Below are 19,433 nucleotides of genomic sequence, written 5' to 3'. Positions count from 1 at the left end.
CATCAATGTATACTTATCTCCACCGTCTGAAAACAACTTTCAAGTGTGCATCCTACTGATAAGGTATAAAGAATAACATTCCCATTCATTTGGGAGCTCTGAAGCCCCTTGCCTGGGACTGCTGTCTAGGCTGGCAAAGTGAATTATATATTAGCATTTTAAAAGGCCCACTGTTCTCACCACATCAGCTTAACTAAGACTAGTTATTTAGGAAGATTCTAATTAATTTAATTCTCCACTGGTGGCCATTTCTGACTGGCAGTGACTGTGTCTTTTACCTCTTTGCATCCCTTCCCCAGCACTTAGCTCTGTAGGTTGCTTATAGCAGGGACTTAATAAATATTTGTTGATTGAACAAGTGAATAAGTCTTACTGCAGATGCACAAGTGAATTCCTCAGATACGCCTCACAAAATCAAACTGGTCCTCCCAGAGCCAAGGACGGACAGAAATGCAAGCACCATGGGAAATACTGACACTGGCCTTGCTCAGTAGTTAACAGAACCAGAACCCATTAAGCAAAGCCACTTTGGGTATGCTTCCTAATCAGTTTAATTAGCACTGTTGTCATTTTTTTCATATGATACCCTCCAACTTTGGCATACATATGGTGACAAAACTGTAAAATGAGATCCTGGAGGTCAGTAGGTAGAGGATATGAGTGAAGATTCCTAAGTCATATCACAGTGGCAGGACCAATTGTATACCCTTGGACAGGTCACTTTAGTCTCTCTAAGCTTCAGTAAAATGGAAATAATGATAGTACCTACCCCACGCGATGATAATGAAGAAGAAATAAGAACTTGAATGGAAAAGTCTTATTGTTGTACCTAGAACATAGTAAATTCTCAATAAACATCAGCTGATATTATTATTTCTACTTTAACCTATATTTTGCCCTTTACCAAGCTCTGGGCAGTCTGCCAGCTGAGGATGAGAAGAGTTAGGTTTTCAGTCAGAGGTCACATTTTGGACATGGCCTGGCCCTCAATCCCCAGGCAGCAGAAGATGTGTGGTACTTTGCGACCCTTGGTGAGATGCACAAGGTCTGTGGGAGAGGGCTGTCCTCCAGTGCTACCCTCCAGCAGGGAGAGGGGTAGAGAGGGACCTCCAACCCTAAGGTGCACCAAAGTGATAAAATTCACCCTGACCATTGCAAATGCAACCATTTTCAAACTTGGGGCATTTTAAAAACATGATGACAGCTTTAGATTTCAAACAAAAATCGCTGCAGCTTTTTTTTCTGTGACATAGACTTGTAAAGGAAATGGGTCTACTAACCTAAAGCAAAGGAAAAGCCACTCTTAAGATGGACCCCAACCCCACTTCCCCCCAGTCATCAAGACTGGTTGTCGGTACCCCCATCCTACGCAGAGTGTAGAGCCTTCGGATGGCTTGTACTGTGTGACTGTTCTGTGCTGCTCTTTGATAAGAGGTAGGAAGCAATGTGTGTCTTTCCTTTTTCGGAGGGAGAAATGCGGCTTGAATGGGGTTAAGCACAGAGGGAGGACATCAGGTAGGTGAGCAAGACGAAGATAAAGCCAGGATTACAACCCAGAGTTGCCAGCTCAGAGACCAGCCCCATTCACCAGGCTGGACCAAAACCACCAGGAGTCCATCCCTGGCCCATCAGCCTGTCAGAGGGAAAAGAGAATGTACTCTCAAAGAAGCCAAAAAATAAAAAGGACTCCACAAATAAGGCAAAGTAGCCAAAGTAGCCGCCAGCAAATCCATACAAAGGGGACCCCTTTAAAAGAAAATCTACCGTGTTCCTGAGTTCTGAACTTTGGGCGAGTTTCCGAAGAGGAGTATTTGCGTTTTCGTTTTTCCCCTTAGTGTGGGGAAGCCAGCAACAGGTAAAAAGTCAGACACTCTGAAATAGGGCATGAGCAACACTTCACAGATCTTAGCACCAAAGGGAGAAAATCTTCATGCACCTCTCCGTAGGTTTGCTTTCTGTGTGTCGGAGAAGAGAGGACAAATCAGCAGGGACAGCAGAAGTTCCCTGTTTGCATTACCGTTTCAGGAAATTCAGGGAACTATCAGCAGGGGGAAAAAATCAGGCAAATTACTTCCTCTCAGACCATCCTCAACAGAGATATTTGATTTGCTGTTGCTCTCTTAGGCTTCCTGCTGTCCTGCTCCTATTTCAGGGATAACTTTGCCTGTGCAGGCTCGAAACAGCTGCTGCACACAGCAACTGCAGCCCTATCGCGCCCCGAAACATTCAAAGTCAACCCATGTCCATTCGAAGAAGTAAATGTGAATCAAAGGATGGTTGGCAAGAAGAGAAATGGCGGCAGAAGAGCTGAACGGAGCAGAATTTGTACATCTCTAAACAGAGCCAGGAGCCCCTGACCAAAGGGGGAAATGACTAAGATTTCACCTTGTGCAGGAAAAGACTGTGCAGCCTAAATAGCATAGTAAGTGGAATAATCCTCACAACCCAGAGTTGTATACCATTTCAGTCAATCTTCCCTTTACTTCATTGTTATTTCACCGTCTTTGAACTCAAAATTAAATATCCCTAGTAACAGGATTCAGGTCATGCTATTGGCTATTTGAATTCTCTAACAGGATGTGATGAGGCCTCGAAATGCAAATTAAGTGGGTGTTTCCCTTAAATCCTGCCTAGAGAATGGAACAGATTGTGAGATCTATTTAAGACATTTGAGATGAATTTGGTTTGGTGAGTAGCTCTTTTTTATGCCCTTTTAACTTTAAATGCTGTCTCCCAGCAATTCTTGGTTCCTAAAATTCATTTCTACCATCAGAGGGGTGGATTAAAAGAGGAACCTTTCTAGGTAGTGACCTAAATGTGCCCTGTCATCAGGATGCCGCTTAGAAACCCTTGAAATATGGGACACGCTTACATATTCCCCACTAGGACTGGCATCAAAACAAGCTTTTGATTTCATTCTTAAGTTCTTCTGTAATGCACACTTTTCCTGCCATTCCTGCTTCTGAATTTAGTAGGTCACAAGGGAGAGATTTGCCGTTTGAATTCCTTTGCACAGGAGCTAGAGGCTTGGGTTCCAATTCTGGCTCAGCCACTAACTGTGTGGTTTCAAGCTTGGCGCTCACTTTTTTCAAGCTGTGTGATCTTAGGTCCTTCACTTAATCTTTGGGCCTCTGTTGCCCTGATCTGTAAAATGAATGATTGCTGTGGTTCCTTTCAAGTTTTAGTCTATTCTTGTCCTACCTAATTTCTAGAATCACTAGGAAAATTGATTCTATCATGTCTGTAAAAGTACTCTATAAACCTTAAGTGTTTCCTGGGAGCATTTTTTAAAATATAAAGCAGGGGGAAAGGTAATGGGATTTAACAATAGGTATCTTAATTTACACTAAGGTAGGAAGGAAAAGAATTACTGCTTCTGGATTTTGCTGGAAGTGAAACGTTCTTTAGCTTAATGTAACCCTGGAAAAGTGCAAACTGAAAAGCGCTGTCTCTGCTAGGAAGTCAGAGAAAAGCGACATAACATTATTGTTTCCCTGTTGATTAAGAACTCAGGATGGATCCTTGAAGAAGGAACGTGTGCTTGCAACACACCTTTTTTCTGAACTTCCAACTGAATTCCATATTGACTTTACAACCAATATGCATATTCCTCAAATCTCTTCCCTCACACTACAGCCAAAAAGGAGCCAAAGCTATGTGACATGTAAGAAGAGAAACAGCACCTGCAAAATACTTCCATTCTGATCCTCTCTACCACTCCTTTCTGGGGACCCTGCTTTATAAAATAAGAATTCTTCATAGGAATAAACATTAACACTGAGAAAAAATATGTTAATAGGAATGATCATCTTCAACATGAACTTCACTGTCTAGCCCTCAAAAAAAGAAAATTATGTCAGCACACACAAAACTTGAAAGATATTTCTTACCACTCGATAGGTTTGGCTCTAATACAAATACTCTGGAAAACTCCAAGCAAAAATGCCTAGGAAACATTCTACTGAGGTTTGGGGCGCTCAGTTAGACCTCAGTAAGATCCAAGTTTTCTCTCCTTCCCTAAGATTTTTCTTTACCACCAGTTTTTTGTTTTGTTTTGTTTTGTTTTTTTAATGCTATTCTTGTCTGCTTACATTCTTTTTATTTATGTATGTATGTATGGCTTTGTTGGGTCTTCGTTTTGTGCGAGGGCTTTCTCTAGTTGTGGCAAGCGGGGGGCACTCTTCACCGTGGTGCGGGGGCCACTCTTCATCGCGGTGCGCGGGCCTCTCACTATCGCGGCCTCTCGTTGCCGGGCACAGGCTCCAGACGCGCAGGCTCAGCAATTGTGGCTCACGGGCCGAGTTGCTCCGCGGCATGTGGGATCTTCCCAGACCAGGGCTCGAACCCGCGTCCCCTGCATTGGCAGGCAGACTCCCAACCACTGCGCCACCAGGGAAGCCCTACCACCAGTTTTGATACAATCATTTATTTCTCCAGCACCACCAGTATTCAAAAGGCCAGGTGCTGGGTGCTGTAGGAGCTACTGAGTCTCTGCCATCATGGACCCAGACCCAGCTAACAGATCTTTTTGGTTAGTGTGACAATCTGGACAGACCACAAAATTGATGTTCATAGACCAGGCTTGGGAGGGTAAGAACAATGTCCCATATTTGGTCCCTACCCTCCCAAGAACCCGGAACTCTGTCCTCTAATCCGTGCTCGGTGCATGCTGGGCGGCCAATTAATCTCTCTGCAATTTGAAGTTTCACTCTCGGGAGAGGGCACAGTGAGGACCCCAATCAGATTTGTCAGTCCCTTCTGCTGCTTCCACCATTCACGGAGAAACATGACCTTGACATGTCACATGGGGAGATGTCTTCCCAAATCATCAATCTTGCGGGGGTTTTCAAAAGTTCTAGCCCTCACATAACACCATCATTTCATAATGAATTTTTATTTTCTTTCAACTAAAAAAGGATATGGGGGAAGCTATGTGGGGTTTGGGGGATTTTCGTTTGTTTGTTTTAATGAGGGATCTTTCTTCTCCAAAAGGGGGAAGAAGAAAAAGATATCCTTTACCCACTCCCCCTCTCCTCGCCCCCAACCCTCCCCCTGCCAAGCCCACTTCTAGAGATATCCATTTATTTACAAACTGACTCCAAGAAGAAATAAGAGGTGGAGGTGGAAACACAGACCAGAAATGAAACTGTAGTGAACACCAGGGCGGAAGGTGTCCCAAAATCCAGGATTGTTTGTTCTGTTTCAGTCGGGTCTCCCTTTTGAAGTAGAGTCACTCTTTCTAGGTAATGGCAAGGAGCTTAGCATGTTCAGTGAGGATGCTGTCACAGAATCCCTAATAGTCGTAGGTTTCAGTAACACAGAGGCAGAGCATGGGACAGGGAATGTTCCTTTAAGAAATAACACTTGTCTGGAGGTCCCATCTCACCTAGGTGAGAGGAACTCTCAAAAACTCATCCAGGCCACCTAGTTAATCAGGGTTATTTATTTGTCATGGAAAAGCCACTAGGGAAAGGAAATGATGGCAAGAAGGGCTGCTTGCTCCAAACTCCCTCTGGCAGTGTGCACAGCTGTTGGTAGGAAGAGACACTTTTGTGTGCCTTACCAGTGGACATCCTTGATCTCTGTGTGTGAGCCATACATGTGTGTGTTTGTGAACATTTATGACTTGTGTGCTAGCACGGGGAGAGACAATCCCCTTGACCAGTCACAGAGTTCAGTGGAATTAACTGGATGAGACATCAGAACATCTGGCTTCTCTGCTCTCCTTCTCAATGACGTGGTCCTGGGCAAGCCGTTAACTTTGGTGAGCCTCAGTCTCCCCATCCACAAAGTGGAAGTCGTGAGATCTGTCCCAACGAGGATCAGATGAAATAATGCACATGAAAGCACTGTATAACCTATAAGGCAGCACACATCTGTGAGGAGTCATTATTTATGATGAATAAGCGGGAAAGAATCCAGATGCCAATTATTTTTCTGTCTTCTCACTAGGCTAGGTAATCTAGCCGGAGGGTGAGTGGGTAAGATTTTCCCCACTTACGTTCACAGCCAATATGTAAATCTATAATACACAGGTGTTTGAGTTCTATTATTTATAAACCTATTTTAATATGCTATATTGTTTCTAGTTCTCTTCTGGATCTCCAGGCAATAGAAAACACCAAACTTAGAAAAGTTATTTGCAAATTAACTGGGCCAGAAGGAATTTTTATCACTCATTTGTAGACCTAACTTATTTGTGTCACTAATTTCTAAGGAATGGGGCACTATTACGATTACAATAGCGTGTTCTGATGTGGACCTCTTTCCTCCTATCATTTTTTTCCCCTTATAATTCCCCAAATTTCCTGATGTGAGTAATAAAGAAGTTTTATGATTGTGTGTTTGTCTGCATTAAGATATATTTGCTGAAGTTTTGGGAACCTAAAATTAGAATATTTAATAAACAACTACTGATATTCATCACCTTCTTTGGGATTTACCACTAACCCAATGACATTAGCTTTCTTGAGCTAAATTAAAAGACAAATTCAAATCCTGCATGGTAGCTACCAAAAGCATATATTTGAAAAACAGAATTCAGCATGCCATATTATGCATTATTTAATGGTATGCAAATTATGTCAGTTAGGAAAACCACACTTTAGCGTTAATAAACAGCAACACTACTACTACATTAATTATGATATTGCTATGATTTATTCCCAAGTTTTGCATTTTGGTTCTCCTTGAAAATTTATGCCATCTGATAAGCAGTAACCTATTTCCCCTCCTACACCTCCTACCCATTCCTCAAATCTGTTCCTCCTTCCCACCCGATGGGTGTCTGCAAAAACAGGTACAGAAATACAGTCTTAAGCAGCTGCACTGCATTGTCTTATAAGCATTAATAATTAAAGAACAAGCAAACACCACCTAAAGCTCCAACATTTATTGTGTCAATGTTAAGCACACTTTTTAAAAGACAACATAGAATGTATAGAAACAAGGGGTCTGGGGGACTCATGCTCATTTCCACAATACGGGGAATTAGGTTGGCTGGTCTCAGAAGGGCCAGGACTGCACTCAGGACAGCGATGGTCCATGGGCCCTCAATATGGGACTGATTCACTGTTCCAATGTGGGTCTGTTTTTTTGTTTTTACTTTTTATTAAAAAATATAAATAAAATGGCACTGCAGGCCCGGGCAGGAAGGACGCTGCAGGACTCTGTCTTCGCACAACGGCTTCTTGGAGGCTACTGTCAGAAAACATCACAAACTAGCAGGATGACAGACCACGCAGATGTCGGCTGGGCGGCACGCGTCCACCCCGCCCCTGGGGGTTCAAATTTTCTCAGAACTTAAGGGCTCTCGAGCTTCCATCCGAAAACTGCCACACATCTTGAGCTCTCTGGGTACTACGCCGAACGGGGGTGTGTGAAGAACCTAGAAAGAGGTTGGAGACAGAGGAGGGGGGAAAAAAAAAAGTACAGGTGTGACTTGGCCCAGTCATTTTCTGTTCTCTAACTAGCTTTTTAAAATTATAACTTAAATCAAGCACAGGTTGAGCCACCGGCATCTTAAACATGATTTCAAACTCAATCTCCCCCACCTCCCCCAAATCTCTGACCTCTGAGTGCCTTCCCCATGCCTCCCTCCCCGCCTTCCCCCAAAGGACCCAGACCCCCTCCCCGATCATAGGACAGTCCTAATAAGCTGGGGACACACCTGGAAGGAAACACTTTCCCTTATGACTGAGAAAACTGAGTAGGAAACAGTCCTTTGGTTGAGGAGAACAGGGGAAGGAGGAGGGAGGGGGACATTTCCTTAAAATAATAATAAAATTATAAAGAAACAAAAAAATCAAAATTGATGTAAAAGCAGCACAACGAAAACATGAAATGTCATCAAGTTCAACGTCAAAGCAGCCAACGATTTACAAGAGGCGAACAAATCTCTGAAGAGGAAACCAGAACTCAAAATAGTTGCTCCCAAATGGCACCAAAAACTGCCTGTAGTTTCTTTCAAACATGCAGTTTTCTTTTCTTTTTTTTCTTTTTTGTAAGGGGACAAGGCAGTGGTGAAGGGAAGAAGGGAGTGGTTATTTTCCTCCAGGGTTCCTCCCTTGCTTTGTACATTGACTCGAAGCAGCAGAACTGGGAGTCCGGATGTGCCGAGGAAGAGGGCTACGACTGTGGCATTCCAGGCCTCGTTGCCATGGCGACCCGAAGCAGGGGCCTGGGGCCTCCTCTCCCCTGACTTGGCGCCGCAGGAGGCCCAGGGTCTGGAGCTCAGCTGCTTTCTCGAATCCCCCCCCTGAGCAGTGGAGACCTGGGCTGAGGGGCCTGCTGTGTCCAGGTGGGCTCCTGGGAATTCCATTCCCAGCCCAACCCTAAGTCACTGTCGTTGAGGCCCCTTTCGCTGATACCCCCATCAAACCCCTTTGTCAGACCTGCTACCAATATTTAAAATCCTAACAGACAAAGTATAGCTAGCATGGGCATGTACCACATCCACTGTTATTTAAAAGCACAGCCCCCCTATGGGTTTGGGGGTCCTGCTTTAAAGGATAGACTTTGGGGAAATGGCTTAATTTGCCTTTTCTGCCATCATAAAGACCTGATAAATGCTCCCTTTATCACTTTACAGAAAGGGAAAACAGTATTTGGATCAACCATTGAGTTGCCTTCAGCCAAGTTTAGGTTGTTGAGTACAATGGACCCACGTGAACTGTATTGGTCTCCTTTCCCATGTGAAAGGGAGGAATTGATCGCATCCCATGATCATGAATGACACTGGGAAATAGAGAGAGAGAGAGAAATAGGCCCATCCCCTTAAAGGCTGATTCACTGGCCATGTGTTTTACTAAATGAAACAGCGGGCTAATGGGATAACAAGATGACAGCAAACAAAAGAACAGACCCACCAACCCATGTCTACAATTTGTAGCTAAAGCAACCTTGGAATAAATGTACATAATCCCAGCTCCATCTATGTGTTCTGATGTCCATGTCTCTAAAAACGGGTTCATTTATTCTTAATTGGGAAAGCTGCAGGGCCTTAGGAGACACTTAGGAAAATTTGCTAAGTGGCTAATGCCTTTTAAAAGTTAACAGTCTTTTAAAAAACATTTTTCCAAGCAGGTTTAAAGAACACTGCCAATCCTATCCTCATACCAGCAAAAGTCCCACAATTTTTTTTTTTTTTAAATGGGAAGTAGTCTGAAAAAAAGAGCATAGGATGTGTACATTCTTGAACACACCAGGCCCAGGGACAATGGAGTAACAGAATCATAATGAAGAACACACGACTACAACACAGTCATAAGAAATCATGTTTGTGTGTATGGAGCAGGGGAGGGGTTTAAAAAACGAAAACACTGTTATTTCCTCCCTCACTCTCTGAGAGTAAAGTGTTTGAAGCAGGACAGAATGGGGCCTGAGGCTTCTCAACTCCTTTCCAGGAAGGCCTGAAATATCCCAGTACCTTTTAACAAACTTTTAGTGTCTGTGAATAAACCAGCTCATTTCCTTATCTCTCCAAATGAAATGATATCTAGCCCCCACCGCCACTTCCTTTCAAGTCCTCACTTCAAGCATTATGAATATATACAGTATGAACTTATTGCATATACACAAATGGTATTTAAATAAACAGTTCTATCACAGAATGCCCTGGGAAAAACTCAGCTACTTCACACTTCCTGCCATTGCTGGTACAAATGAAGACCCAAGCGTTCACCTCACTTTTTAGCAACCTTTAAAATATGTTCGTCTCACTCTTTTTGTAGGTCCTAAGCAGAGAGGGGAGAGTTACTGGTTTCAGGATGAAGGTAGTACATGTACTGGAGAGTGTCTGGGTTAAAATCTGTGAGAAATAGTATTTACTGTATTCCTGTTTATTAAATTGTTCTCAAAATGAAGATAAAAAGGAACATTTTAAGCTTTAGGAGTTCAAGTATGTAGAGAACATTGCATTCAACACGTCAGGGGTGTCACATAAACTTAAGTTGAGAATTTTGAAATGTGTTCATGTCCTTAGTAGTTCCTCGTTTTAAAGCTTTATCATGAATTCATCCTACTGCTGGAAATGTTTTTTGTTATTTTATATTAAGGTTTTTAAGTTTAGGGTTCCAGATACAAGATGTCATTTATAAGTTATATTCTTGTTGCCTAGGTTTTCAGGCTTCTATTGTTCACGCAGCTTCAGAAATAATATTTTATAAGAGGACTTCAATAAGTCAGGAGACTGAGAACCCTGAAGAACCTGTCTCCCAATAAATTTATTTAACTTTGGGACCATGTAAATCAAACATAATCTGTGATTTATCACCAGATGTTTGCACCCTCCCCATTCCCCATTTAAGAAATTTGAGCATACAAGCACACAGTATCCACCATTAATTCTGTCTGTCAGGATGCAAAACCTAATTACACTAAGAGCATCATATACTGAGAAATTTAAATGAATACTGTACATAAAACCTGCACAGCTGTACTCATAGCTCCTAATAAAAGAGTAATAGGAACACACAGCGGTTTTATGGACATTTAATATGGTGGAGCAGAAGTCACCAAGTCTGAAACTGGCAGGGCACTTGAAGAATATTTCTATCTGTCTTGAACAGCATTCTGGATTCACTTGTGAAGTTAAACTCATCTAAAACACATACATCACCCCTCACTTCACTGCCAGTTATCAAGTTCTGCAAGTACCCCCTCATTCCATCCCAGCTCCTGTACCATTAATGCTCTCCCAGATCATCTCTTACCGGATTCCTCTCTGCCTCCACTCTCTGCTTCCCACTCAAACAGACTTTAAAAAAATACACTTACTTTCTCTATATTTTAGAAAGATAAAACAATTCTTGCCTCAGATAAAAGGCATTCTGTGAAAAGGCCACCTCACAAGGCACCAGGGCATAAGAACTGAGCAACAGAAATGCTACCACAAGACAACAGAACGGTTTTTGTTTTGGTTTTTACAAAAAGAAGAACAAGGTCGTATCCATTCATCTACACTGGGAACAGGGAGACAGTGTCACAGAGGTATGTGTTTTAATAAAGCAAATAGATGCTGCAACACGCAGTATTTGTAAAACTGACAACACAGATTTCTAAGGAGGGGTTTTTAAAACAGACATAACTTGCTTTTCAAAGACGTTGCTTCATTTTATAAATCTGTTGGTAGGCCAAAAGATAATTGAAGGGTATTCCCACCCTCATTTGCTATCAACCAGGAAGACCCTATAAAAACAGCTACAACATCTGTCCCAACTAGGGTCCCTAGGATCTCAGAATCACAAAGCAAACCACCATATATCTCAGGAAATTAGTGGCTGATTCCACAGATTTGGCCAAAGCTGGCTAAACTCCTAGTTACTGCTTTCTTTCTTTATTTTTTCCCCCCCTCTCTCTTTTACCTGATGCTTTCGTTTCTGGATTTTTAGGTTTGAGGGGTGGGATTATTTTTGGTATGAGGAAAGACTCTTATGTGGAAACAAAAGAGCTGATTAAAAAAAAAAAACACAACCTTTTTACATTATGTTCTAAGATAGGGCATGATGGGAGAATAGAAAAGAACTTTTAGACAACAAGAACACAAAAAAATCCAAAGGGAATAAAGGTTTAAGATGCTATTATCAGTAAGTTTTTCATTTATATCTGAATGGATTACTGCTAAGAGATGGAGGGGAAGTTTTTAACATCAGACTGAAATCACTTTCCATTTCTCGAAAATTATTCTAGAATTATAAAGTCTAAACTATTTCCATGGCTTGAGATATGTCTATTTTAATATAGTAAGTATTTTATGTTCCTTTAGGGTATAATACACGCATCAAAATGCCCATAGAAATAATCTTGAAAAAGACTGACTGGCCTTCTCTCAAAACCTGTTATTTTCTTGAAAGTAATTTACAGAGTGTGTCAAATGAGGACACAAGAAGCTTACATTGTGTACTTTAATTTTTTTATTTTTTTCAATAAAGGGACAAAATGGGTGTATGAACAGGTTAATGCAGACAACTGCCAAAAAAACACAGACAGTGGTTTTTCCAATAGAACTTAACAAAGACCAGAAACAAATACAATAAAAAGCCAGGTTGTAATGACCTTTGGTCATCCAAATAAAAAAAAAAATAAAAACAAAGAAAAATAAAAGATCAAATTAAGTGCCTCTGTTTTGAACAGGGCACATAAGCAATAATAAATAGTGACTCCCATAGTAAAAGATAAAATTTCAAGTTACGACAAACAGCTTTCATTACAGGAATAGAAAAGGCCAATAACAAAATATTCTGCATTGCCATTTACAAAAAAGTATTGACTAAAGCGGGCTTTCTCTTTAATATGCTTTGCATATGAAATTCTTTCCAATCTAAATATAAAGCACCATTTAGTTTTTGGCAATGAAAAAAACTGCAAAACATTGGTTTTTTTTTTTTTTTTCCTTTTTTTTTTTTCTTTCTTTCTTTTACTGCATATGAAGGTAAGATGCTGGAATGTAGGGTGATAGAAGGAAAGGGACAAAAAGCACACTACATAACAAACCAACGTTATTAGCTTGCAGTACTGCATACAGCATGGCAGCAGGAAAAAGGAACAAAAAAGGATATGTACAACCCCTATGACAGCCATCCGTGTGACATTCTAGCAGGCTCCCCCAAACCGCCATTATATGGCTTCTCATCTGTACAATGTCACACTTTTTTGTTTCTCTTTTTTTTTTTGAAGCATACAAATAATTTGCACTATATTATCCTGCCAAATTAAAAAAATATACTGTGGCAGCCTGTCTTTTTTTTTTTCCACTACCAAAAAAGGTACATTGATACCTTTTAAGAGAACAAGCAACAGTTAAAAATACAAGCTTCAATATAAATACTATAGTGCCTAACACTAGATGAACATTTAATTCAAATACCATTCTAGAAATACAGAAAAAAGACCATAAATGTGTTTTAGCATAGGAATCAACATGAGTGTGCATTTTCCTATATTTAAGTACTATATAATCTTAAACCTTTCCCCAATGTATGGTTTTTTTTTTTTACAACCTGAAGAGCGGTGTGTATCCAAGGCATAGAATTTCCACTACCATTTTTAAATGGATAACAAGTCTTGTAACACCACCAAGACAATGGAACCCTAAAATGCAGTTCCCCCCTAAACATAATGAAGTGTTTTTTTAAAAAATTCTTTTTTTCTTAACATTTATATTTAAAAAAGTTTTGTACAAAAAAATCCTTGCACTGTAGAAGCGAAAGCAATCATTCATTTCTATGTTAAGTGTATTCTGTTTTCCATTCACAGCGCTTGCAATGTTGAGTCCGAGTAAGTAAGCTCATTAGTCAAGTAAATGGCGGGCAAAGTTTTTTTTAGTTTTTTTTTTTAAATGCTCATCAATGAGATTGTGTTCAAATTATTTTTTTTCAGCATTCTTGCAACTTTTCCCTTAAGTATAGACCTGTAAACTGGGAAAATTGTACAGTGCACTTAATTGTCCTATCTGAGCAGGTTTATTTTATACTCAACCTCTGTATCTCTGATTAGAGAAAAGATACAGATATTACAGGCAGAGTCAAGTGCTATTTGAACACCAACTGGGGCAGATGCTAGCTTAATAAAAAAGAAAAAATTAAAAAAATAAAATAAAAACAATGAATCCTCTTTCATGTTAACACAAATAGCACACAGTGTATGGAAAAGAAATGAAGTACAAATTTTAGGGAGCACAGACATATATACTGCTACTCTTAAAATTCTTTCTCTTCTTTTTTAAGAATGTCACATTTAAACGCAAGTCTTAAGAATTCATAGTTAATCATCATTGTATCAATATTAGCTTATACACCTGTTCTAGTTTAAAATGGCAAATAGTACCACATTGTGCTAATAAATCACATATTTTTTTCCTCTGTTATCCTCTGTCAAACCTTATTGTCAGTCTCTTCTTTTTAACATGCTATTCAAGGTCTTAAAGTTTATCGTTTGATTGTCCATTTGACAACCAAGTAGATCTGGATCTATTTCTTCTGGTGCCAGAATTTTTTTCAAAAGACATTATTTAAAACAAGTTATCTTCATAAAATGAATTCCTTACTAATGTACTTAATCGTGTTCCAGAGCTTTTGCACGTTGCACATTCCATTTAATCATCATTTAAAAAAAATAAAACTTTGGGCAAAAGAGCCCATTTCTTTTAAGCTCTCACCAGGAGCAAAATAGCTTTTATACTGGTATAATCAGTTTTGCTTACAAGATTAAACGAAAGGGAAAATGATGATTAACTAGGACATAATGGGTCATATTTTTAGGTAGCCATTGTTGTGAGAAATACAATATAGAATTATACTCTAGGTCCTAAGGTTTATTACCTCACCCAATGTTGAATTAAGCTACAAGTTTTATAACAAGTAGAAAGAACCATCAATGTGGTTTTAATAGATCCAAGGCACTCATATTTTAAAACCAAATGATAGAATAAACTTGTTTTATTTTTCTGTTAATTTGTCAATTCAAGGCCTTTCCTTCATCTCCAATTGATATATTTAACCCTTTAGAGACAGACATTTAGCTTGTAGAGATTTGCTTTCAGTGTCATCTATTCTGTCTATAGAGGGTTAATCCAAAGACTGTTTTCCCTCCTCACGTTATAAAAGAAAACTGTACATGATATGTATTACAGAATGTATGCAGCATGGTCTTTTTCTCTCTCTCTCTCTTTTTCTCTCAGAACGGAACTGGAAACAGCAACATGTTTTCTCAGCAACGAATCGGGGACAATTTAAAATAGCCATAACATACCATACATGCTGTCTAAGTTTAAAAAAAAAAACAAAAAACATACACAACATGTAAATTATTGCACAAGAGAAAGGCTCAAAGTTTGCGTAAAATGCAATAGTATTGCCCCATACAGATCATGCATTCAAACGGTGAGAACATAAAGGAAAAAAAGAAAAAGAAAAAGAAAAAAACAAAACAAAACAGGTGTGCTGGTGACAAGCACTCTCATATTCTTAGCTTCCGTTACTTCTGTTTGTTTGTTTGTATGTTTAAATCACATGGGACTAGAAAAAAATCCTACAGGGTGTGGGGCTGGAGGGCGATGGGGAAAGGGGAGGGTGATGAAAAAAGGATGTGGCAGGTGGGAGTGAGGGAGGGGTATTAATATACCTCTATTCAGTTTTTATATCATTATTCAACACTCGATCACTGTGCCATTTTTTCATGTGTTTCTCCAGGGTACTGTACACGCTAAAAGGCATCTTACAAATTTCACATTTGTAAACGTCCTTCCCCACCTGGCCATGCGTTTTCATGTGCCTGGTGAGCTTGCTACTCTGGGCACAGGCATAGTTGCACAGCTCGCATTTATAAGGCCTTTCGCCCGTGTGGCTTCTCCTGTGGACAGTGAGATTGCTACAGTTCTTGAAGACTTTCCCACAGTACTCACAAGTGTCGCTGCGTCTGCCCTCTTTTGAGCTGGGCCTGCCCGGGCCCGGACCACTAATATGGGGCGTGCTCCCTCCACTTCCCGTGCCGCTGCGCCCCGAGATCCCTCCGTCCAGCTCCCCGGGCGGCGTGGAGAAGCGCAAGCTTCCGTTCTCCGAGGAGTGCTCCGACGAGGAGGCGAAAGGCGATTGTCTGGAGTCTCCGAAGCTAAGGAAGGGATCTTTGAGCTGCCTGGAGGCCGCGTAGCCGGCGAGCCACTGCGAGTACACATTCTCCGTGTTGGGCATCGCGGCCGGGGGCAGGTCGAACTCCTTCTCGAGCTTGATGCGCTTGGAGAAGGGGCTCAGCGAGCTGGGGCTGCCCAGCAGCAGCTTTTTGGACAGGCCCCCCGAGGCCGACTCGCCCGGGGAGCAGCCGCGGCCGTTAACAGTGCCATCGTCTATGCGGTCCGACTCGCCGGCCACCGAGTCTTCGTCGCATGTGTCCCTGTGGCCCTCGGCCTCGGCCAGGTGGCCGCGCTTATGCTTCTCGCCCAGGACCTGGTGGAAGGCCTCGCTGAAGTGCTGCATGGAGCTGAGCACCATGCCCTGCATGACGTCGGGCAGGGCACGGCCCTCGTCGCCCACGCCCACCACCGCGCCCCGCGAGCTGTTCTCGTGGTGGCGCGCCGCCTCCAGGCTCAGCCCGAAGCCGTAGTCCACCCTCTCGCTCTCCGTCAGCTCCTCCTCCTCCTCTTCCTCCTCTTCTTCCTCTTCCTCGTCGTCCTCCTCTTCCTCCTCGTCCCCATTCTCCGGGATCAAGTTGGGGTCGTTCTCGCTCTTGAACTTGGCCACCACGGACTTGAGCGCGCTGCTGGCGCTGCCCACCAGGTCGCTGGTGCCGGGTTCCGGGGAGCTGGCGGTGGAGAGGCCGTCGTCGGACTTGACCGTCATGGGGGACGACTTGTGCATGTGCGTCTTCATGTGGCGCTTCAGCTTGCTGGCCTGTGTGCACGCGTGGTCGCACAGGTTGCACTTGTAGGGCTTCTCGCCCGTGTGGCTGCGCCGATGCACCACCAGGTTGCTCTGAAATTTGAACGTCTTGCCGCAGAACTCACATGACTTGGACTTGACCGGGGGCTGGGAGGGAGGAGGGGCGGATTGCAGAGGAGGGAGTGGGGGCGTCGCCAGGAAGGGCGGCTTGCTACCTGGCTGGAATGGTTGCAGTAACCTTTGCATAGGGCTGGGCCGGCCTGGGGACAGCGGTGGGCTAGACGTGTTCCCTGCCAGCTCTCTAAGTCTCCTAGAGAAATCCATGGCGGGAGGCTCCATAGCCATTGGATTCAACCGCAGCACCCTGTCAAAGGCACTCGGGTGATGGGTGGCCAGGGCCATCTCTTCCGCCCCCAGGCGCTCTATGCGGTGGGGGTCCAAGTGATGTCTCGGTGGTGGACTAAACAGGGGGGGAGTGGGTGGAAAGCGCCCTTCTGCCAGGCCGGAAGCCTCTCTGGATACTGATCCTGGTATTCTTAGCAGGTTAAAGGGGTTATTGTCTGCAATATGAATCCCATGGAGAGGTGGCTGGGAAGGACATTCTGCACCTAGTCCTGAAGGGATACCAACCCGCGGGGTCAGGGGACTTCCGTGTTCGCTTTCTAAGTAGATTCTTAATCCATGAGTGTTCTGTGCGTGTTGCAAGAGAAACCATGCACTGGTGAATGGCTGTTTGCAAGTTGTACATGTGTAGCTGCTGGGCTCATCTTTACCTGCAAAATAATACAACACCAACATCAATGTTTAATCACCAAGGAGGGCATCAGCAATTGCTTATTTATGTTCCACCTCCAGCCTTCCCTGCCCCCAGCCCTCAACCCCACGGCCTAAGCCCTCACTGACCTTATCCCCTGTGCCTAGATGGTGCTGGCACATCTGGAGGTTGATGCCCAATAAATATTTGTCAAATCAGTCTTCCTGCCATTTGACTCAGTTCTAAGAATTTTAAATCCAGTCTTCAAAGCAGAAAGATCTAGACCGATTCAAGCTTGAGGATGAGGATCCCTACATTCTAGAGAAATTCAGCAAACGTCTTTTGAACTTTCCAGTCTTTCACCAGCTGTGTTTTGAGTCAAGCCATTTCATCTCTGTGCCTCTGTTTTCCTCGCCCGTTAAGTGAGGGATTTGGACAGCCTGGCCTAAGGGAAACTCCTGCTTCCTAAATCCCCCTGGGTGGCAGGTGAACTTTCTAAATAGGCAATCATTTCATGGAGATATGAAAAAAGAGAAGGTCAACTCATTACAATTCTCTATGGCCCTAGAAATGCTTTTAATCTTAGCCTGAAACACACTAATTGTTGATATTGTTAAAAATGAGAAGGTACTCATGAAATAATTACGTGGAAGAGAGACTACCAACATCCTCACAATCCCAGCCTGTGTGAGGGTCAGTTAGTCCCAATTCTGGTTCCACAACACCCCACGGGGATTCCCATTTTTATCTCAAGGGCTGTTACAAAAAAATCTCAATAGAGAAATTTAATTCAGACTTAACCAACAGGCCGTATCAAATCTTTAGGAGTTGTCGCCCCAGTCGAACAAATGCGAGTCTAGAGAAGTTAGGTGGAGTGTCTAGTGCCAACTTAAGCAGACACAGCATCCTAGTTTAAGAACAGTTAAAGCAGCCAGCACCATGAAGGGCAGCAGGCTGAGAAATGCTACACTAGCCCCCTCCTCATTATTTTGAGAGGCTAACAACGTGAACCAAATTATACAACATCCTGCGCCCTCAGCTGAGCCTCAGCTCCAGTTGAGAAAGAAACAGAAAGATACAGTTCAGCTAGTCAACTCTTTGGCCAGTAGCCAAGCCGTCTGGAGAGGGGCCCTGCTTAAGTCACATTATTTCTCTCTCGCTGAAAAGAACCCGAGAGTGGGAAATGCCGCTGTGGCAAAGAGGGGCCAGCTTGACTTCCCAATCATTCCTTTTCGGTGATAGCTAAACTAAAAAACACATATAACAAGGGAGTAACTAACAGTTTACCGGTCAACTCAGCATTAAAAAGGGCTCAGATGCTGGTGGCCAAAGGACTAGGATGAGAAAAATCAGTAACTTCCCAGGAATTCCAAAAAAAGACACTGTATAAAACACAAATGAGAAATACACTTTAGTCCCCCTTTTTAAGAGGAGTTCCTTAAGGCCACAGATAGTATTTGTCAGTAACTTTTGAGAAAGGAAAAAATTCACCATGGAGTTAAAGAGTGGGAATGAGGAATTAATCAATTATGATTCCTCCATTTAGCAAGTCAGAAAAGCTGGCAGCGTCTTCTCAGGAGCCCCAAACACTCATATTCCAAAACAAGCCAGCCTCACTCAAGCACTTGTCGGAATAATGGACTCCCTGCCCTGACCTTGTAATTTACTTTACAATGCATTTATAATCTCACTCAATATATCCCACTCCTGGGTAAATCTCTTTAACAAGATTAGATGATAAGATACCAAAATTAGGTTTCAAACATTTGCTAATGTGGAGGGGGAAAAAAAAGGCAGAAAGATTTTGAAAGAAAACGCTGACATTAGTATCACATTATCTGCCTATTTTTGTTTGCCTCCTCTCTTCAAAGGGAAATAAAAAGCATCATTGAGAGTATTTTCATAAATTTTTTGTTGTTGTTGAACAATGACTTGGGTCCTAAATAGGCAGGAAAAAAACTATCTGGTTCCAACTACCGTGACCCTCTGTGGCTTTCTCCTTTGCCTCTCTAGGACTCTGTGTTATTATCATACATTTAGCCTGACAATCTGAATTGGGTAAGTAAAAAGGAGATTTGTCAGCTGAAGCAAGTCGTTAACACTTTCATCACTACAAATGCCTTTAAATCATATTTTACCTTATAATATTCTATTGAAACCCAGGACTGGACCCATAATTAGCGACGCTGGTTTTGCATGCACCATAAATGCAGCCATTGATAAATGCCGAAATCTATATAGCACTACATCAAGGATCTCATCTGGATCCTTTTAAAAAGGCTTAAATGAGAAAAGTCCATTTTATTTTT

General features: G+C 42.3%; 1 protein-coding gene across 13 annotated transcripts in view; it reads right to left on the bottom strand.

Annotated features, from left to right (window-relative positions):
• Positions 1 to 6,877: 6,877 nt before the first annotated feature.
• Positions 6,878 to 19,433, bottom strand: part of BCL11A (BCL11 transcription factor A) — a 106,303-nt gene continuing 93,747 nt past the window's right edge. For 7 of the 13 annotated variants that reach the window (XM_082358077.1, XM_082358079.1, XM_082358076.1 and 4 more), the window contains one exon: positions 11,895 to 17,143. In XM_082358077.1, the coding sequence (XP_082214203.1) occupies positions 15,123 to 17,143 (2,021 nt within the window). In that variant the 3' untranslated portion in view covers positions 11,895 to 15,122. Of the gene's footprint in view, positions 7,388 to 11,894; positions 17,144 to 19,433 lie in introns of those variants that run through there. The other 6 variants (XM_082358075.1, XM_082358074.1, XM_082358083.1 and 3 more) reach the window with 3 other exon arrangements.

The sequence above is a fragment of the Balaenoptera borealis genome, assembly GCF_965194805.1.
Source record: "Balaenoptera borealis genome assembly, chromosome: 15".
Lineage (NCBI taxonomy): Eukaryota > Metazoa > Chordata > Mammalia > Artiodactyla > Balaenopteridae > Balaenoptera > Balaenoptera borealis.
Note: the sequence above shows the minus strand (reverse complement) of the source record. Positions and strands in the feature narration are given on the sequence as shown.